Source organism: Capronia coronata, assembly GCF_000585585.1.
Source record: "Capronia coronata CBS 617.96 chromosome Unknown acBCG-supercont1.1, whole genome shotgun sequence".
Taxonomy (NCBI): domain Eukaryota; kingdom Fungi; phylum Ascomycota; class Eurotiomycetes; order Chaetothyriales; family Herpotrichiellaceae; genus Capronia; species Capronia coronata.
The window spans coordinates 2,949,364-2,969,580 of record NW_006912893.1 but is presented as its reverse complement, the minus strand read 5'-3'; the positions used below and the strand labels follow the sequence as shown (position 1 = coordinate 2,969,580).

General features: G+C 52.5%; 9 protein-coding genes across 9 annotated transcripts; 5 read left to right on the top strand and 4 right to left on the bottom strand.

Moving 5' to 3' along the window:
• Positions 1-348: 348 nt before the first annotated feature.
• Positions 349-1,068, bottom strand: A1O1_01049 (uncharacterized protein; the record flags this gene model as incomplete). Its single annotated transcript, XM_007721963.1, has 2 exons — positions 349-387; positions 448-1,068. The coding sequence occupies 2 exons, from the start codon at positions 1,066-1,068 to the stop codon at positions 349-351; spliced, it is 660 nt and encodes a 219-aa protein (XP_007720153.1).
• Positions 1,069-1,713: 645 nt separating this feature from the next.
• On the top strand, positions 1,714-3,830 carry A1O1_01048 (uncharacterized protein; the record flags this gene model as incomplete). The annotated part of the gene is made up of 4 exons (XM_007721962.1): positions 1,714-1,776; positions 1,835-2,050; positions 2,102-2,205; positions 2,549-3,830. 4 exons carry the CDS (start codon positions 1,714-1,716, stop codon positions 3,828-3,830), a joined length of 1,665 nt encoding a protein of 554 aa, XP_007720152.1.
• Positions 3,831-4,212: 382 nt separating this feature from the next.
• On the top strand, positions 4,213-4,815 carry A1O1_01047 (uncharacterized protein; the record flags this gene model as incomplete). Its single annotated transcript, XM_007721961.1, has 2 exons — positions 4,213-4,439; positions 4,550-4,815. Coding segments are annotated over exons 1-2 (276 nt in total), but the record flags the coding sequence as incomplete, so codon positions are not given.
• Positions 4,816-5,375: 560 nt separating this feature from the next.
• A1O1_01046 (delta14-sterol reductase) lies at positions 5,376-6,915 on the bottom strand (the record flags this gene model as incomplete). The annotated part of the gene is made up of 2 exons (XM_007721960.1): positions 5,376-6,786; positions 6,842-6,915. The coding sequence occupies 2 exons, from the start codon at positions 6,913-6,915 to the stop codon at positions 5,376-5,378; spliced, it is 1,485 nt and encodes a 494-aa protein (XP_007720150.1).
• Positions 6,916-7,615: 700 nt separating this feature from the next.
• On the top strand, positions 7,616-8,587 carry A1O1_01045 (cation-dependent mannose-6-phosphate receptor; the record flags this gene model as incomplete). Its single annotated transcript, XM_007721959.1, has 2 exons — positions 7,616-8,419; positions 8,510-8,587. 2 exons carry the CDS (start codon positions 7,616-7,618, stop codon positions 8,585-8,587), a joined length of 882 nt encoding a protein of 293 aa, XP_007720149.1.
• A 430-nt stretch (positions 8,588-9,017) lies between these two features.
• On the bottom strand, positions 9,018-12,623 carry A1O1_01044 (uncharacterized protein; the record flags this gene model as incomplete). The annotated part of the gene is made up of 1 exon (XM_007721958.1): positions 9,018-12,623. One exon carries the CDS (start codon positions 12,621-12,623, stop codon positions 9,018-9,020), a length of 3,606 nt encoding a protein of 1,201 aa, XP_007720148.1.
• Positions 12,624-14,507: 1,884 nt separating this feature from the next.
• Positions 14,508-15,806, top strand: A1O1_01043 (uncharacterized protein; the record flags this gene model as incomplete). Its single annotated transcript, XM_007721957.1, has 1 exon — positions 14,508-15,806. One exon carries the CDS (start codon positions 14,508-14,510, stop codon positions 15,804-15,806), a length of 1,299 nt encoding a protein of 432 aa, XP_007720147.1.
• Positions 15,807-16,583: 777 nt separating this feature from the next.
• A1O1_01042 (DNA glycosylase) lies at positions 16,584-17,878 on the bottom strand (the record flags this gene model as incomplete). Its single annotated transcript, XM_007721956.1, has 3 exons — positions 16,584-17,615; positions 17,689-17,696; positions 17,821-17,878. 3 exons carry the CDS (start codon positions 17,876-17,878, stop codon positions 16,584-16,586), a joined length of 1,098 nt encoding a protein of 365 aa, XP_007720146.1.
• A 530-nt stretch (positions 17,879-18,408) lies between these two features.
• Positions 18,409-19,964, top strand: A1O1_01041 (uncharacterized protein; the record flags this gene model as incomplete). Its single annotated transcript, XM_007721955.1, has 2 exons — positions 18,409-19,054; positions 19,120-19,964. 2 exons carry the CDS (start codon positions 18,409-18,411, stop codon positions 19,962-19,964), a joined length of 1,491 nt encoding a protein of 496 aa, XP_007720145.1.
• Between the last annotated feature and the right edge of the window lie 253 nt (positions 19,965-20,217).

Genomic DNA, 20,217 nt, shown 5'->3' with positions numbered 1-20,217 from the left:
TCGCTGTTTTTTTGCTGTTCTACAAGCATCGCATAAGATGCGTGGTGTCATAAAGAGCAGCTTCCTGGGAGAGCTGCTGGAGGAAAAGTATTTACAAGAGACGCTAGGAAGAAGCCGAAGACTGCAACCAGGATATGTGGTCGACCAGACGGTCCCCTCTTCTCAGTCGCATCCGTCTGAATGATGGACTGCGCATGCTTGCCGGCCGCAATTGGTGTCAATAGGACCAAGAGCTGACAAGTTGCCAGCTCATGACACCATCTGGCTTACAGGTGAGGAACTTCGAGATAAGAGCCCCGAACCGCAGAATCAGTCCTCTTGATGGCAAATTCGGAAAGTGAAGGACCTCTATTTGGGATACTTCTTCCACCCTCTGCCATGTCCCCTCTGCAATTGTGTTAGCACTGATTCCCGAAGGGTCGGGCGGATGACGACGAGAAGCCTTACCTGTTTCCATTCCCTAACCAATTCCGGCATATTCTCCATCGCCGTCCTCCTCTTGTCGAGATTCGCACCGACGTGTCTCTCCCATTTATGACCCTTGACCCTCTGACCCTCTCCTGTACCCCGGACACGTAGTCCTCGCTCGAGTAGCCGTGCCTCTTTGAATGATGTCGATTTGCGACTCGGTGGGAGGAGCTCCTCTATCCCGTACTTTTTAGCAAGTTTAAACAGCTCCGCCTGCCGTCGCAGGCCGATCTTCGCGCCGGCCCATCGTCCTGTTATCGGGTTTTTGCGCGGGAGAAAAGGATTTGAGGATAGGTTTGTCTCAGATGAAGAGGACGCAGGTGACGGTGTGGGTATTGTGATTTCATCGGTAGATGATGATACTGCTTCTTGCGTTTCTGAGCTGGAAACAGCGGACGTCTCTGTGGTGGGTTTCGGAACTGAGGTTTTCTGCGTTTTCAAGACCGCGCCATTGGCGATGGCGGCTTCTTTGGCCTCTTTCCGCGTTAATGGTATTTTGGCTCCAGTGAACTTGGCCGAATACACCTGCGGCGGATATCTAGCAAAAAATGTGACCAGGCGAGACGGGAGGTTGATTTTCTGTAGCGCGGCCTCTGCCATGGTGGAGGAAGGATGGTCTTGGTCCGCTCTGCGGCTGTTGCTTGCTCGGCTGTTGAGCCAGTACCCTTGGCGGAACGATGGTGGTTGACCTGCTGCGGGCTCTGACAAGTGAGCTCCGCGCTATATGTGTTGGTCAAGGCAAATGAGTGAATCAGGACTCTGGTCGGCCGGCTTCGAGTTGAAAAGTAAAGTGCATTTAATGTCTGTGGAGGTCTCGGACATTGCACTGCAGAGCACAAAGATGAACATGCACAATTGAATGCAGTGATTCTCCGCAGCCCAAACGCAGGCTTGGCCGCGAATTGGACTCAAGAGCTCACGTGCGGCTCACCTCCGCCGTACTATAGTACCTCGCTACGTAGAAGCAGTGTGAGCACGTGGCAGTCTACACTCATCTTGGCAACATTTAACTTTCGGGCCTCAAGCGCAGTTTCAAGTTTCTTCAGCCTCCGAGTTCCCAGGTTGCTTTTCCACTTCACCTGTATCTTTTTCGCATTTCTGCGTTCAATATCCCCTCTGAATCTGTCGCGGAGAAACTATACCTCGATAGACGACAACTGGCTTGAGACAAGGTCACCTGGGGTGATTCACCGCGTTCCAGCTTGATCGATCATAACACTCCGTACCTAATCGGACTGCGTCCAGATGGACGTTTATGGCGGAAATGATGAGGAGAGCGCGGAGCTGCGAAAGCTTCTTGTCGAGGTGGTACGTTGATCAAGTTCGTCTTGTCCGACGCAAACACTGATGAACTTGCGTATTCCAGAACGATGATCCAGACAACTTCGAGATCTGGGAGAAACTGGTCCGCACCGGCGAGTCGCTCGAGGGCGGAATCAACAGAAATTCGAGTTCCCAAGCAATCACTGCAATCAGGGACATCTATGATCGTCTGCTCTGCAAATTCCCTCTCTTCTTCGGATACTGGAAGAAATATGCCGACCTCGAGTTTTCTATCGCTGGGACCGAAGCCGCGGAGATGGTAAGAGCATTGAAAATAGTCGGAAACAAAGGCGCATGCTAAGGTTGTCAGGTCTACGAACGCGGCGTTGCAAGCATAACCAATTCCGTGGACCTGTGGACAAACTACTGTTCATTCAAGACCGAGACCTGCCACGACGCCGACATCATCCGAGAGTAAGTATACAGATAAGATTCCCTCTTCTTGAGACCTAAACACAGCACGACCTAAGAAAGACTTCGACGGGGCATTCTACAGGATGCCGACGGTCACCGCAAGATTGGTGAGATCGTCAGCAGCCATTTCCCTTCTGGATTGCTTCTCACATATCATCAGTCAGGCGCGCGTTGATTTGCTTTTCTCGGACGGCCCCGTGCCCATCACTACTCCCGCAGGAAACTGTTGCGAATGATTGAGGGACTATCACATCGCGTAGATCTGGCAGATTCATGTTTGCTTCCACCGCCCTCCTCTCCTGTCCCCTCCCTAGTCTGGCGGTGCTGACTCGCTGGTGAATAGACTTTTCGAACGAGGTGCTGTTTGCGTTGGTCTCGATTTCCTCGCTCACCCATTCTGGGACAAATATATCGAATTCGAAGAACGGCTGGAATCGTTCGATCGCATATTCGCGATTTTGGGTAGGATCATCAACATCCCGATGCACCAATATGCCCGATACTTCGAAAAGTACCGGCAAATGGCCCAGACCAGACCGCTGGCTTCTATTGCTCCTGCCGGGACACTCACTCAGCTCCAATTGGAGCTTGAAAACGAAGGTGCCGGATACAAAGCTGGCCGTAGCCAGGTCGAGGTCGAGCGAGAATTACGGATACGCATCGATGCTTACCATCTCGAGCTCTTTCGGCAGACGCAGACCGAGACCACGAAACGATGGACATTTGAGTCTGAAATCAAGCGTCCATACTTTCACGTCACAGACCTGGATGATGCACAACTTGTCAACTGGCGTAAATACCTCGACTTTGAGGAATCCGAGGGCGACTATACAAGAACCCAGTTCCTGTATGAGCGCTGCCTGGTCACTTGTGCCCAGTATGAGGAGTTCTGGTTGAGATATGCGCGATGGATGCTTGCGCAACCAGGCAAAGAAGAAGAAGTCCGGAACATTTATCAGCGTGCGGCTTGCATCTTTGTTCCCATCGCTGTTCCAACAGTCAGACTTCAATATGCTTATTTTGAAGAAATGACCGGCCGGGTTGATATAGCCAAGGACATCCACGAGGCCATTCTGATTCCTCTCCCCGGCCATGTGGAGACAATCGTGTCGCTTGCAAATGTTATTCGCCGCCATTCTGGACTAGATGCAGCGGTGGCAGTTTACCAGAGCCACATTGATTCTCCGACCATCGACCTTTCCGCCAAAGCAGCACTAGTGGCGGAATGGGCCACATTGTTATGGAAGACCAAAGGAGCACCTGAAGAAGCTCGACAAGTGTTCCAAAAGAACCAGCATTGGTACCTTGAGAGCCCGGCTTTCTGGTCCAGCTACTTGCGTTTCGAGATTGACCAGCCTACGGCTGAGGATACGGAACAAGCTCACCATGATCGGATTCGAGGTGTCGTGGACGACATTCTCACCAAAAGCCGTCTGCCGGAATTGGCCATTCAGGAGCTTGTCACCACCTACATGAAATATCTACTTGAAAGGGGTACCAAGGGTGCCGCCAAGGAGTACATGAATCTCGACCGCGAAATCAACGGCCCGACCTCCGTCCAAAAGTTGCCCAAAACTATTGCCGATCCGAGCAAGCCCGTGGGGCTCGTCAATGGCCAGGTATGATGTCTCTTCTGCCATTATAGCATAAGACTAATATCACGCGAACAGCCAGCGCCGATACGGTATGCATAAGGCCAGGCGGCGGTTCTCGGCGATTTTGAACAGTTAGCTTCAGTGGGCGTCTGATTAATTAATCATTAAGTCGGCAGGCATAGCGATCGACTTTGGTAGAGCTTACGACTTTCCTTGACGATGGCTTTTGAATGGACTGGATGCCAGGACTGTGCAATGTCCACTGTGGATAGTCAGAATAAGCATGTCATCTCCAGACCCTGGATTTACCTTCATGCTCCGTTTTCGTTTGCTTTCCTTCCTCTCGATTAGTTATCCCTATAGCCGACGATTGATCGTGCTAAAGTGGTTGTTGCCAATGGCCACAACGTGAGCAGTCCTTCCAAGCATGCGTGAGCGGAGGGCCGGCATCATCATAAATATCGCCGCTCGAGCTGCGACAGTCGACTTCCCTTTCGGCATCGGCTACAATTCCAGCAAAAGCCGCCGTAGCACGAGCAACGTCAACGCTCCAGGAAGAAATCGATTTCGACGGCTTAAGTGAAACGGTTTACCTGTTTGCTTTGCATCCTGGCGAAGTATATACGGCAATGGGAGCCGGTGAGTCCCTACAATCGTTGCTTCTTCCATACTAAACTTCTTCCCTTTCCGATCACTCATTGGCACGCATTCGTAGAACTATCAAGTAGCTGATCTGAGACTTCGTTCAGCCGAGCCGCGTCCGGAATTACTTGAGCGATACCCGCAACTATCACGGCACGGCACAGATTTCAAGGACCTATTCAAATATCCTCCAGAGTTGTGTGGTGCAACGTGCGTGTACCTAGCTACAGGCAAGGCTAAGGAGATGAGAGGCATGTATTTCGACTGCAGAGAAGACATTGAGCTTGTCTGCGCTGTTGGACACGACGATCTGCAGAAGGACTTTTTGTATGCGTTGAAAGTCGACTTTGTTGACGGCTACAAGATTGAGCCACGAGAAGAAGGAAATACACGTTCAAGCCACGCCTAACGTACTATTGCAGTACACTGTACCAGCCTGAGTATCTGGCAGGCGCCCAATAAAGGATTTGAATAGTTGTCTTTCGACAGTGAGAAACGGAGCCTCGCCGTTGGGTATCCACTTACCCCACATTTCCGGATTTAGCAGCCTGCCTGTTTTGTCGTAGTCGGATTCCTGTCGTTATAAATCCAAGTTGATAGGGTTTTGTAACGACACTCGTATCATTGTAGTCAATTTTCTGTGAGCGATCTATTTGGTTCACTAGGAGGCCCGGGACAGCATACTCGGTTTCTGTAATCAAAGCAGGTGGATCTGAGCTTTGTGGCTTCGACCGTTGTTTTTTAGGCTGTTCTCGCAATGCTTCAACACCTGGCTCGACACGTGGTTCGTGAAGGTGAAAGCGTCACGTTGTAAGACATGGCATAGTAAACAATTGGTCTGCTTTCATGAGGCCTATTTCAAGTACTTTTTCGAATGACAGCGTCATCGGCTTGTCTCACATTGGACAGCTCCACGCCGAACCATCACATCCCTTAGTAAATGCCCGGCAGAATCCTCCATTTAACTCGCTGGCAATACCTCTCCCAGTCCTTCCCATATTTCTTTCGACACTTCTCCTCATCTCGCATCTCTCGGTGAACAAGCAACACGCCGAAGTATACAATGTAAAAGTAAGTGAAGATCATCCCCCAGCCTCTTGCACGGCCTTGCACCACCTCCCGAGTCACGGCTCCGGTGACAGGGTTTTGGTAACTCTTGATGATATAACCTGCCATGCCAGTAGGTAGGCAATAGCTGAACGACATAATCCAGTCGCCCAGATAGTTGATATGCCGGGCACGGCCCCACCAGCCCGAAACAAGCAGTTTGGATCCAGATTCAGTGGTCAACGTCTCGAGATGTGACACGCGAACGTCGTTGGGGTTGGTGCGGAAGCGGTTCTTCTGGTTGTTGGCTGACCGGAAGATGTAATAGCCTAGTCCTTGAGCAGCGAGAACTCCTGCAATGCCGGTGATTCCCAGAGACAGAGGATACACCGCAAGGTAGCGAGCTTGAATACTGTAAACAAAGGGGACCCATACCAGATCTCCAAAGGCAAGCATGAAGCCGAATCCATCGTTGATAACGTCAATTGTGGTCAGAATGGCAGGCTCCATGTAAAGAGCATCCAGGACGTAGAGGGACTGGAAAAGGGTGATGAGCACGATCGAGTCGCTCACGAAGCCGTGGGTCTTGTATTGGTGGACAACAAAGGTAATGTCGAGGATGACCCAACCAATCAATCCTGGTCTCATCTCGTTGAAGACCTTAAGATCAATCACCTGACCACGTACAACTGGTACCCATGGAGGAACTGCGATGCGAGGGTTGAGTTCACGACCGATGAAAAAGTCGTACAGCATGTTCCCAGTATGTCCTCCCTTGGCCAACTCCCGGTGTTCATCATTTGACTGGCCGGAGTGAGGGACTTTGAAGGAGGCCAGGTAGACATAGATTGCTTGTAATGTTGCAATTATCAAGCTGGCAGTCACCACTTGGGGCAGCTTAGTCCAGATGTAGTCCCACACGACGAAGTCGGTGCCCTGGACGGCAGTCCCAATGGCGAGACCAGAGAGGATTAAGACGGCCGAGTTGAAAGAATTGAACTTGTAGTGATGTCTTCCGCCTGTTCCTAGAGTGGTACCGTCCACCTCTTCGCCTGGTAGCAACAGCTGCAGCGCCACCAGGAGCGCGTAGTATCCAGATACCCAAGCTGTCACTTCCAGATCGAACAGGCCTGGCAATCCATTTTCGGGCCAAGGTGTTTGCTGCTTCAGCTTCTCGAGCGTCAAAATTTTCGGGTCCAATAGGGCCGGTGCAGGACAGCCGGAAACGTCGTTGCAGAGAAAGATGCTGGAGTAGACGAGCAGAGGCAGACCGAAGACGATACCTGCAGCACCCAGCCTGCTAAGAGGTCAGCGTGTGAATTGGAAAGTTCCTCCACAGTCTTTCAACTTACGGGCCTCCAAACTCATATTCGTGCTCTGTCGATGCATGCGTGGACGCGCCGGTCTTTGCTGATTTAACGGTCATGTCTCAGTACAGGTGGATAAAACGAGTGACGAGAAAGAAAAAGACAGGGTCTCGATCGACCAGCGGGACGAGGAAGTTCGAGCAGAACGTGATTTGATCTGTGTAAAAGAATGAATGGTTTGTTTACCACTCCAGACGAGTTCTCCGGCAAAATCGCGAGCCGAATGAGATCATGAAGCACTTCAAGTTGGAGACCGAGACGCAAGCCACTTCACCAGCCTCATCTTTCTCATCTCCACCGGACAGCAGCCACAGTGCCTCAGTGCGGGAAAGTTCAGCTGGTCCAAGCTGCGGCTGGCTGAAAGATACAAGCACGATGTTGATGGCAGAGTTCCCGCTTGGGAACGTATTTGAAACTGGTGACAGACCCTCCGACGCCTTTCAGCCATCCTTGTAGATATCTATCTGCCCCTGCAGCCTGCAGCAAACTCCTGGCCAGTGCCTGATCGTCGACGTCCCCCATCCCGTATCAGCCGCTACCTCCCTCGCTACTGTTATCACCCGGTCCAGCCATCAGACTTCTGTCAAAGCTGTCCTTTCTCTCGCTACGATATCTCTTACGCATTCTATGTCTGCATGATCTTCACAGACACCGCACTCGCTTGTTCTGCTTGAATCCTTTTGTTAGGTGTATTCAAACGTCGCATTAAGTTTCGTGGACGATACCCTCGGCTCAATCACTCGACGAATATCATCAACTATGCAATTATCGCCGGACGTGGTCCTTTTCCTCCTCCTCTCCTATCTCCCTCTGAGCATCGCCTCCAGCGAAGTGAAACCACCTCCAAAACCATGTACGATTCACTCACCCTCCACCGGTTCCTTCTTCGATCTGCGACCGCTGCACCTGACGGCCGAGGGCACGAAATACCAGGTTGCGAGCAATGAATCGTATCATGTCAAAGGCTATGACTACCCGTCAAACTTCACCATGAACTTCTGCGGTCCGGTCGTGGAAGAGTTGGACGATGTTGAAGGGATTCCGATGACAAAAGTTGCCAACGTATCAGCGTTCTACAAAGACCAACGCGGAGATATCTATAGCATCGGGCAACAGAATGATCAACCGTTGTTCCGTGGAAAGAAACTCCTTATGAACTACACTATGGGCTCGCCCTGTCCCGACGTGGATGAGAATGGCGTTCCTATAGATCGGGATGCTATGGCGAGCACAGACAAGAGAAGACGCAAGTCTACAATGCTGTCGTTCATCTGCGACACGTCACCACTGCTGTCGACTCGACCGGCCATTTCCTTCCTCGGAACTCCCGACCATTGCACATACATTTTCGAGGTCCGCTCGCGTTACGCCTGCGGCGGGACCACATCGGCAGGCGAAAAGGGGACCCTCGGACCAGGCGGAGTGTTCGCTGTTATCCTCGGGATCGCCCTTCTGGTGTATCTCATCGGAGGTGTTGTGTACCAGCGCAATGTCATGCATCAAAGAGGGTGGAAACAGTTACCCAACTACGCCGTCTGGGCCGGGTTGTTCAGCTTTATCTCGGTAAGTTCTTGTCAGCCTTTTCTTTCCTCTCTTTTCCTCTCTTAGCTGGAAGTCCGTGCCAAGTTCCCTTACACACTATGCTATATACAGAGACCTCTGTCCATGCCACGCCGAAAGCGAAATGGCTCCAGTGCGAGGAGCCACGATTGGAAATCCGACTTGCCGTAGTCAAGGCTGACACGTTGGCATTTTTTGTTATCTAGGACATGTTTGTCATTCTGTTCTCCTCTTGCACACGACGAATGCCAGGTGGAATTACGCAGCTGTTTGCGGGTCGACGAGGCTATCATCGTGTCGGAACGGATGATAATCGTGGCCCTGGGCACGGACGCACACCGGACGACGAGAACAGACTTATTGATCAGCTAGACGAGGAGTGGGAAGACTGATTGTCGATAGCAGTCCGCGAGGTTTTGAAACATGGCATTTGCAGCGAGAGCCGCGACTTGCTGGGCACTCATACTTGGCAAAGGCAGCAATCAACCACACAACGGGAGTACTCTGATGAGAGCAAAAGAATTGGACATTCTACACTGCTCCCAGGCTGACGCGTCACCATGCGGCACAACAACCTATATCAAACGATTGTGGTTCTATATCATCCGGTACTCGTATTGGGATTCTGGTCCGCGAAGCGTCCTCCGACGTCCCCACCACCAGCAGCGCCCGAGTCAGCAAAGTCCATTCCATCCAGCGCACTGTTGCCGAAATCCTCCATGCCGCCATAATTGGGCGGTTCGATATTGAATGGTAATAGCCAGGCGGAGGAGCTCGTGTCCATCATTCCGCCGGTCCCTCCAGCCATGGGATCATTGAAGCTAAAACCATTGGTATCCAATTGGTCCCAAGGGTTGGTGCTACCGAACTGTCCCAGCGAAGGAGAATCGTTATTGAGAGTATCCATCGTCGAGGTTCCAAGATTGCTATGGCTCGATGGATCCACATTTGCGTATGCTCCAAAGACCATCTGTCTGTCAATAGCCGGTAAGGTCGAAACAAAATGAAGGTTGAGGTGCGGCGACGTCGGAGCCCCGTAATTATACGGTTCACCTGGTTGCGACTGGGCACCAGAAAACTGGGGCGTCTGGTACAAGGACGGGGAGGTGATATCGAAATCGGATGGGTTGAATGGCTGCGTGAGGTTAAGATCCGCCGTAGGACCTGACAACTGCTGTTGCTGTGAGGATTGTGGTTGTGGTAGTTGTGATTGAGATGGTCGGCGTTGAGCATTAGCTGTTCCAGGTGTAGCTGCAGTCGGCCCTGCATTGCCTGAAGTAGACGAAGCAAAAGCGGTAGCATTTCCAGCCCCTGTACCACCCTTCTTGTTCTCCGCCACACTCTTACCCCTTCGTCTCGCAACCTTCTTTCCCCGTGAGCCTCCAGGCCCATCGTCTGCTTTGCTCGGAGGACTCAGGCTGGCGAAGAACTCCTCGACAGACTGCAGATCGCTGCGTTGGGACATGACGGCCTCCCCAGCGCCACCGGCCTCGCGTTTGTACTCCAAGTGCGATTTCTCCCAATCACTCTCGCTCACGCCGTGCGGATACTTGTCGAACCAATCGCCATATTGGAACATGGCCTTTCCAGATCCGACCGAGGATGCGGCGGTGTGTGTGCCCTTGATGTCACCACCAGGTGTCTCCGCCCGGGAAGGTGGGTTGGTCAGACCAGTGCCTGCGTCGAGGTCCATCATGGGCGTCTGAGAGCCAGACCCGTCGGCAGCGGAAGGTCTGCGAAGGAGTGAAGGCGCACCAAGGCTATTGGAAGAACTGGCGGCACCACCACCAAGTCTGTGCATGGATTGAGAATGGCGTAGGGCTGCATCGGCAAAGGCACGGTAGTTGTCCTTGATAGACTCGGCCATGTAATGGAACATACCCCAGTACCGTTTCATGCGGGTGAGGTATTTGTAGTTGTGACGTAGGTTTTCCTTGGACGCCGCTTCGAGACCGGCGTTCTTGCTGAAAATCCCCCAGACTTGCACCGTCGCGGCCGCATACGCACAGTAGCCGGCGAAGGGGACCGTGAGGGTATAGCCGGCAGATTCGGCAATCAGGCTCGAAATGAGGTTCGCCGATTCGATAACCGTGCTCGCGGAGTTGCTGAGGAAGGATTTTGGCATGCCGGCTGCGGTGAGGTGATGATGGTGTGGTCGACGAGATGGCACCGTGGGGACGGCAAATCGGTGTAAGAAGAGCGAGATCTGTGCGAGGACAATGTGCAAGAAAAGGAATTGGCTCGCGAGACGCCCCGAGGCGTGCGCAGCTAAATTTTCGGCAGTATAGGTAAGATCATCTGGCAAAGATGATTTGAGCTGCTGTATCTGTCGTTGGAGAGTGGCGAACTGTGACAGAGCATCCCATATTGGATGCGGGTCTTTGTCCTTGCCGCCCAGGTTCAAATATTTGACGACACGTTTCCACAGCACGACGGCGCGGACAATATATGCAGCAACGCCCATATTTGCTTTTGCTTCGACGGACTCGTCGCCCGAGTTATTAAGTGAGGTCTTCTTTGACATGGGAACGTTGCCGTACAGATCCTCGGTGGCCCCAGGTACTTCCATTTGGAAATGAGATTCTTTGATGGGTAGCTGGATCTGAAAGTAATCTTCGTTGAGGAAAGAAGGGCGCTCAGTCCCTGAGGAGTTAAAGGTGTCCATCAGATAGCAGGCCCACATTGTCCTTCGACGAATCTCTCTGTCAGTAAAGGACAACTCAGGCGGGTTTGGGCTCTTTTTGTTTGGATCGCTAGAATTCGCGATCTGGTTCCGACCCAGGGGATCATGGTCGAGTTCGCGATGCAGTTGCAGAGCATAGCCCATGCGCATCGCCTGGCCTCCAAACGACCACGACAAGCCACCCTCGCACGTGCCGAAATAGTGTAGCCCTAGCATCAACATGGCCGTAAGAATGGTGATGTTGGGCTCATAGTGGCGTTTTTCCACAATACGACGTGCAGGCGTTGCCCACTGCTCCCCACGGAGAAAGGCCGGTTCGGTGCTGACTTGGGGATGGGTGGAGAAGCGAGCGGAGATAGCGCACACTGCAAGAATGAGAACGGGGGGAATCGTGCCTGCCCTTAGTTTGCGCATGAAGCTGGGTTTGTGGAGTAGAAGATAGGACTGGCCATAGACACAGTCAAAGAAGACCTCGGCCAGGTGCTCCTGAATGTGCTGCGGTGGAAGGGATTCAGACCCTTCGATGAACAGCTTGTTTTCACCGTCACGTTGCTTACGCAGGCCTGCCGTAGGATCAAGGAGCGTCGACTTATCCCGTGAACTCCTCCAGTCATTGAGTTCTTGAGCGAAAGCTTCGTCCGCTGATCGTTTCTTGGGCTGCTCCTTGTCTTTCTTTGGTGACTGGCCTGGCAGAGGCGGTCGAACCGACGCTCGTCCAGTGGCCGACAGGTCAGGCAGTTCTTCCTTTGGTATCACTCGGATGACCCGGTCCTCCATTCGCTTCAATCGTTTGTCTAACATGGCCATGTAATCTGTACGAGGAGCCGCTTTCCGAGTGGTGACTTTGTAGACGCACGGAATTCTGGCTCGGAGACAGTGCTTGCATGCGGGCTTCTCTCCCGAACACCGAATCTTTTTGCGTCGGCAAGCAATGCAGGCTAGAGGTAGCCTTTTCCTCTCCTTGCCAGCCTTGGTCTTCAACTCGCTCCAGGCTGGAGGTGGCTTATCTTCTTCCGCTGACGATTTCTTGCCCGCATCTTGTTCCGCTAGTTTGCTTGGTGAGGCGTCTACATTTCTTACCGGTCGATTGGCCGAACTAGCCGAAGTCCATTGTTTCAAGGCTGCTGCGCCGAAAAGATCGTGGTCGAAGGCCGAATCGATGCTGGCAAGGCTGGCGCGGTGCCGTGGGCTGGGGACTCTATCAGAAGTATAACGAGCCGCATCCGGGCCTGAGTCTCGGCTTGGAAGGCTTTGACAATGACTTAGACGAAGATCCGGGGGAACATCGATTCCACTATTGCTGCTCCCATTAGGACTGCCAGCAAAGGGAAAATTGAAGTCGATAGATGTGGGAGAAGAGGTGTCAAAGACGGAGGAAGTTGACGGCGTTGGTTGAGATTGAGTATTGATGATTGCATCAACCCGGGGATTTCGAGCATCAGGCATGATCTGTCCCGAGTCTGACACAGAAATGTTGCGATGCTTGGCTTGAGTGAATCCGGACCGGTTAGATGAGCTTGTCATAGTGTTGGCACCGTCGATAGCAAAATTTTTATGGCGGCCCGCATGTCCTCATGCGAGTTCGTAGCAGCTGTGAATTGCGGAGAGAAGAGTATGTGGGGCAAACCTGGAGCGACAGTCCTCGGCCAGGAGCTTCCGGTGAGCCCAAATCAGAGCACAATACAATAACGGTAGATGACTTAGATTAGAAGAACCATCTTCGGTTGAGGTCCGACGAGGCTACCGAAGGTATTGAGATGAGGTTGGCGAAGTTGTTAGACTTGTACTCGGCGATGTCTGGTGTGCGAAGAGAACAGAACGAGCGAGCGGCCCGGCAACGACTAATTGACGAGCACTTGCAGCAGCACGAGCAGGGATCCGGAGACGGTGACGGAAAGATATCGGGCTCGTAATGATCTGTTCTTCTTCGATTTGCCTAGAATGACGGACGTGGTCGGAAGAATGGAGTCGTTGGCTAGGATTCAAGTGGAGGGATTTTTTGCGGCGGGTTGTACGTAGATCTTGCGGGAGAGCTGTGGCGGGTTTTGAAAGTTGAGCTTGAGGCGGCCGAAAAGCTGCTGGTGTCGAGAACAGCGTCAGCAGCACAATAGAGCACCAGAAGACCGAGTGGCTATCATTCGAAAACAGGTTAAATCGGAAGAAGAGGAAATTGAGGAGAAGTGAGTGCGATGATGCCTAGTATGATGATGATGAAGTAGTAGTGCTTGATGCTTGATGCTGCTCATGGTGCTTGGTGGCTGCTAATCGTGGGGATTGGAGGCGGAGGAGAGAAGAGGAGTTGATACGAGGTGCGGGAAAATGTTTTGCAGCTGGCCAGTACCTAAATAATATGTTGTTTAGGCGTGTACAGATGGATAAGGGGATACCTCAGGTATTATCGTTGGGTGTCATCCTTGACAGAAGCAACGGAGAGTGCACCTAAAGCGTCTAGAGCCCGCGAGAAAACCATAAGACCCTCCAAGGGGTTTGTAAGCCTATCCCTAGCCTCCTAGCCCTTTGACGCTCTTCACCCCAGCCTTAAGATACACCTAGTTACCTACGTGTAGGTACAGTACCTCTGATTTTAATTGACAGATCAATCCCTATATCTGCTGAGAAATAGCCCGTACTACTGCAAGTCTTCAGCCGGCTTCTCAACCCGCCACTTACACCTCAACCTCAGCGCTTGCCATACTAGTATGTACCGTGGTTTTTTGTATGAGCTCTTTCCTGCTCAGGCAACAAACAGTTCTGGTCGGTCACGAGCACCTCCCCCGCAAACTTGAAGTAATACTACCAATGTATCCTCGTCAGACTGCCCCAGTCCGAGGCACCCGAGCGCACCAGCCGACCCTCGAATTCGTGTCAGACAGCCCCCAAGCCCCATAAGTTCGCAGACCCCCGCAGCAATCTCTCATCAGCCTGAGATTCCAGCCTGCGGGGGGTTCATCGGCTATTCGTATCTGAGTACGCAGTTCCAGACTTATCTGGCATGCTTCATACTCCCACTACGTACCTGAAAACCAACCCTCAGATGAGGAAAAGCACTCTTGGGAGACACAAGCAAGGGAAAGCACAAGCACTCAGGCTGCTGCCAACACTCTTTTTTCTGGTCACAAACTTGAACAGCTGTTTCTGCTCTCCGGGCCTGATCAGGTGACTGACTGCGTTGATGACCTCTCTGCGGAGCCGGTGTCGAATTCGCGATGTATTTTCTCTTCTTCGCTCTTCCCCTGTTTCTGTCCTCTTCGGCTCTTGAGTTGTTAGATTCTACCCATTTGCAAGGTCGAATGCTGCTTCTCTAGTGTCAAGAAATCACTTCTGTTTCTATGTGGTCTATTCCAATCATGGAACGACGGGACTGTCAGAGCAAACTTGTCTGCCCTCATTTTAGCGAACTCCTTCGCCATGCCTTCACTAGCTGAACAAGCGGCCAGCCTCGCTCTGTCGACCTTTGACTCCCTGCCTCAGAAATGTAAGCCTCGTACGCTTGCAGATGGGAGAAGAGAATGGACACCCATGGCAGCGGTGGTGTTGGCCGAGGCCGGAGACACTCCACAATTGACTTGTGTGTCTTTGGCAACTGGAACCAAATGCCTTGCTGCATCTGCACTCCCATCTTGTCGAGGATCTGTTCTCCATGATTGTCATGCCGAGATCCTTGCCTTGCGTGGATTCAATTACTGGCTGCTTGCTGAGCTTCAGAAGCTCCTCGAAAAGCCAGAGCATGAGTCGTCAATACTGGAGTCTGCCAAAGCAGATGGCACCGCCCCTCGGCAGATGTCCATATCAACACCTCAGGCTCCATATAGACTCAAATCCACAATCTCCATTTACTTTTTCACCACCGAGGCTCCTTGTGGTGATGCATCCATGGAAATATTGATGAGCTCAATGCCTCCTCACGCAGCAACCCCTTGGTCAGTTGAAGATATCAACAATACCGTTCTTCAGGGTCGAGGTCACTTCTCGCTACTCGGTCACGTTCGGAGAAAGCCTGCCCGAGCAGATGCGGAACCAAGTCTATCCAAGTCTTGCACCGACAAGCTCGCCCTTAAACAATTTACGAGCATTATTTCTTTCCCTGCCGATCTTTTCGTGCAAAAAACGGAGAATGCATTCATTCGGACCACCCTGGTGTATGCTGATCAGTACAATTCCACTGGATATAGAAGGGCCTTCTCCCCATCAGGCAGGTTACTGAACGTCGAGCACTTAGGGCACTTTTTCGACATTGTAACACTCCCTCCGGACTTTCCGCGTTTTCTTTTCAGCAAAGATAATCGAAGCTCCGAGCTGTTGAGCCCTAACAGGACGAAAGCGAGCAATATATCTGCTTTATGGATCAGACACCCAAGCCAAGAGGAGACCGGCGTTCTGGAAGTCTTGATCAACGGGGTCAAACAAGGCTACAAGCAATGGGATGAAAGGCCAGGCAAAGCAAGTGTTGTTTCCCGCAGAAGCCTCTGGGAAACCGGAATCAGGATTGCGCAGCTGGCTTCCCATAATTGCGGCTCGTCAGATGGATCTGCCATATCTTGCATGAAGTGGCATATGGACGTTTCCCAAACGCTCTGCATGAACAGCTATTGTACAGCAAAATCCACAGTGATGAGATCCTCCCACTTGGACCTCAAGCAGCATGTGAGAGAGGCTCTGGGCAACTGGACTAACAATAGAGGTGACGATGAGTGGTCTTTATGTTAGCCGTCCAAAAGCCATTCGATTGTTTTGATATCGATCATTGGGAAAGTCTAGATCTTCTTGGAGAGATAGCACTCATCCCACAAACCCTTGAAACACCGCTGGCTGGCTCATCACATACCTTCGATGATGATGACCCTTCATGGTTATGTTATCGTCTGTGTTAGCCGCCGGCTACCACATCCACTCTCCGTGTAGGTCTCCGGGGATTCGTTGTGAAGCGGACGTCGACCCGAAAAGGTCAACTATCAAGCAGTCTTCTCATCAGACAGTGACCACTCATAATTGTCCCCATTCACGACATTCGGATACGACGGCGACAAGTGACCAAGGGTGGCATGCCCGGTACTGAGACATCGTGGCCGCCTGTGCGTAACAAGGCAGTGCAGTGATAGCGAAGGCCAGCCGAAAAGCCAAAGCCACACTGGCACCAGCACACAGAAGCGCAAATCTGGCGAGTGGACAGCTCAAGCCCGGCAGGCGGGTTGACTATGATTGTTCCCAATGAGGAAGGCACAAGAGTGCGGCAAGATGGATATGTTGCTTTGAGCTTACGTCGGAATGCAGCGCCCAGAGCACTAGAATGTATGATGTGGTCAGATGTGCCAGGCCTTTGAGGTGACCGTTCCTGACGATATCAACGTAGACGGCGTTAGTTCTAGTATCAACCGAACCGAGTTGAAGCATCCACTGAAAAACCGGCAAGTTACCTTTTGTCTTCCTGTTGTATATAGTCTATGTGTCTCGCTTCGCGTCCATACCATTACGAACATCTTTATTTTATTTGGCATAACCCGTAGCCTCATCCGCTCGGGCCATACAGGACTCCAAGCTGCGCCAGAATTGTGCAAGGTCCAGCGAACGCGGAATCGTCACCCCCTTCCCACTCTCGGCTTTCGTAGCCACGGTCCGGCCCAACTGTTCGCCTTCCAAGACAACGTCGACATTCCATCTCTCACCACCTCTGTCGTTGAATCCGATGCGCATAGCCTCATCCATCTGGGTTCCCAGAAGAACCGCCACAGCGATAGGGTCATGCAGGGGTGGACCCTGGGTCAGGTCGTAGACGTCGGCGTATCTCTCTGCAAAGAACATGAGAAGTTCGTTGAACATGGTGCGAAGACGTGTGGGGCCGTGGGCGCCATGCAGCAGAGTATTCTGGACATCTGGATTTGCATAGGCTTGATGCGTCACGTCAAGGGTGATGAGTGTGGTTTTGGGCTGGAGCAAGGGGTTCTGCAGTACGGCTCGCGCCGACTCCGGATCAGCCCAGATATTAAACTCGGCCCAGGGGGTGCGATTCCCGATCCGCTTTTGAGTGGCACCGGTTCTCGAGTCAAGCTCTGGCGGGCGACCCATGATGACATCCGTGAAGTCGCCCCCGATTGCGCCGCCCATGATGGACAAACCGGCAATGTGATGCGCCAGGTCCGGGTCGAGAGCGAACAATAACGCGATATTGGTCAACGGTCCGGTGGCAACCAACCATGCTGTGTCTTTCGGCTGGGCACGCAGAGCATCTCGCATTTCCAGGATCGCATTGCAGTGCGTCAGGGCTGAACGAGAGGGCTCAGGCAGGAGACTGGTGCCCGCGAGTCCACTGGCGCCGTGGGTGGCGGATGCGGTGTGGGCGAGGCGGCAGAATGGTCGGGCTGAGCCGGGAATGACAGGCAGCTTCGGTTTGCCTATTGCTTCGAGCACGCTGAGAGCGTTGACTGTGATGTTTGCCAGAGACGCGTTACCGTGCACCGTGCTGATTCCAATAAGGTCAAGCGATGGATGGTACGCGGCAAGGAGGATGGCGCATGCATCCTGTCACCAACAGAAACACTTTTAGTCAGGTCGATTGAGAGAAGAATGGGCTGAACCTGTCAAGGGGACTCACATCATGACCTATAATGGGCGTGAGTAGATAGTACCTTGGAAGCGAGGGGGAAGCGATTGTATTTGGATCGGATCAGATCAGATCAGATCGGGATTAGAATTGGTGGGACGGAAATTGCATGGTCGTGCATACCTGGGTCGCAGTCAAGCCACAGAGGGATCTGAGGAGGTATCTGCTGATATTCCCCCATGTTTGCGCAACGCTGTAGATGTAGAGATAGGCAAGAACGTTGGCGACAATCCTCTTTGAGGCTTCAATCGCGCTCGTGTACAACAGGGGGCTGGGGCCCGGGGAGTCGGCGAGTCGGCAAATCGGCAAGTCGGCAAGTCGGCGAGTCAGTTAAAGGAAAAGCTTAGTCACCTCGTCACTTAAACAATGCTGGAGCTCGTAAAGGAAAGTCTAGCGAAAGGATATTCTGACAGCAGAATCACAGGATGGTCGCTGCTGGTGACACTTCCATCGTCGCACGCAGCCTTGAGACATTTCCTCCCAGGCCAATCATACGTTGACACACCTCTCTGACTACCATTATTGCAGACCGGCGCATCGACTTGAATGGTGTGAGAGAGTGTCTTCTCCTTTTTCCTGCGGCTAGCCCCTGCATTGCATTGCCAGCGTGGCCGTGTCGGGCACGAACCCCTCGGCCAACGCAGGCATAGCGACAGACAAACAGCCACTACAAAGAGCAGGCGCAATGCTCCTTTGCACCATGGTCTTGAGATGACCACTTCCTCTGCCTCCCCGTCACGACCATCTTTCCCTACGGTAGCGACCAAGGCTTTGTCAACTGCCCAGTCCTCGCAGTTGAATGTCGCGGCGGAAACCAAGGTCGCACCATCCGCAGCACGCCCACCCTCGCAATCGAACGTTTCGACTGATAACAAGGTCACCGCCGCCTCGGGGCCTCGAGCCCCGTCGCAGGTGAACGGCGAACCTGACAACAAGGCCACCTCCAAGTCCCGTCCGTCATCGCGTGCTCCCACAAACACCAGATCCCGACAAGATGTTGCGGCTCCGGATCCGACCTCCCAGAGAGCAACCCTCGCCTTGATCAGAAAAACATTGGTTGCCGATGGGAGTCATGGAGCGGATTTGAAAGGGACGCCAGCATCGATTGAAGGAGTCCTACCTCCGCTTACCAGTTCAAACGAGGTAGACGTGCAGCTGTATGCCATTGTCGCCATCGTGATTAAAGACTTCGTCAATTCCTGGTATACGAAAATTACTCCGGACCACACGTTCGTGGATGAAGTCATCCAGATTATTGCCCATTGTACACGAGCCCTTGAGCAGAGACTGCGCCAGATTGACATAACGGAATTGATGTTGGACGAATTACCCGTCTTGGTGGAAAGACATATTGTCGGTGAGCCTTCCGGCGTGAACAGAGTGTCAGAATGTTGTTCCTGTGTTGACATATTCCCTTCGCAGCAACCCGCACGGCTGCAACAGCGCAGGCTTCGTTGCAGTACGGAGAGAACCCGCTTCGAATTTACCATGCCCTGAACCCGCATCCAGCTCTCGATCCTACCCTGCCTCCTGAACAACAGCGGAGCTACGAGTCAGCCTATCGACAATTACTCATTCAAGGGGCGCTTGCCGTACTCCTCCCAACGGAAGACCTGGCGAATGCTTGTCTCAGAACACTGGTCGGCGACATCATCGCTGACCTGATCCTTGGTCAGGCAGTGGCAGACAAAATATCCCAGCCCTGGTTAATCCACGGAATCGTCTCAAAGGTGGTAGGTATGGTGGCATGGCGGCCAACAGCTACATCTTCCCTCAATGCCGGCCAGACCCATCATCCAGATCGACGCATAAGCCGACTTGAACAATTTGGCCTATTATCTTCAAATACGGCAGAGCAGGAGCATAATTCGCCAGCACGTCGCCAATCATCGCTTAGTGCTTGGTTTTGGAAGCTGCTTCAGTCCGTCTTCATCGCGTATGAATTCCTACGATTCCTTCTCATCGGTATGGCTCACGCCCACCATCTCCGCCCTAGGCTCCGCCTGCACAAGAGTCATCAAGTGAGCGCATCCACTCCATCACCATACTCAAACAAATCCCTCACCGCGTCCTCACGGCGAGTGGTCGATGCCGACCGACCTGCCCCCCGTGCGGTTCTCAGCTACAGGATCTTCGGTTGCGTCTCGACCATTCTCGATTTGTCGCTGCGCATGCCTTGGCTGGAAAGCTCAATGAGCTTTTGTCAGTACTTCCTCATCGCGGGTTCTGGTCGCCTCGGTGCCCTAAACTCAACGCTGGACAAGTAAGTCATATCATTTTCTAACCCTGTGTATTGCTATCTTTCTCAAATGCATTTTTCCTTTGTTATCTTTTCAATGGAGCCCGATCAAAGGCGACAACAGACGGTCATTTCGGTCCATTGAAGTCGCATCAGGTTGAGATCATATGATATCGCTTGGAGAATCCTTAGCCAATGGACTGGGGTATCAACCATGTCTCAGCGTCTGCTAGGCGGACAGCTCCTGATTCCTTCATGCAGCCTGGACATCAGGAGGGTGT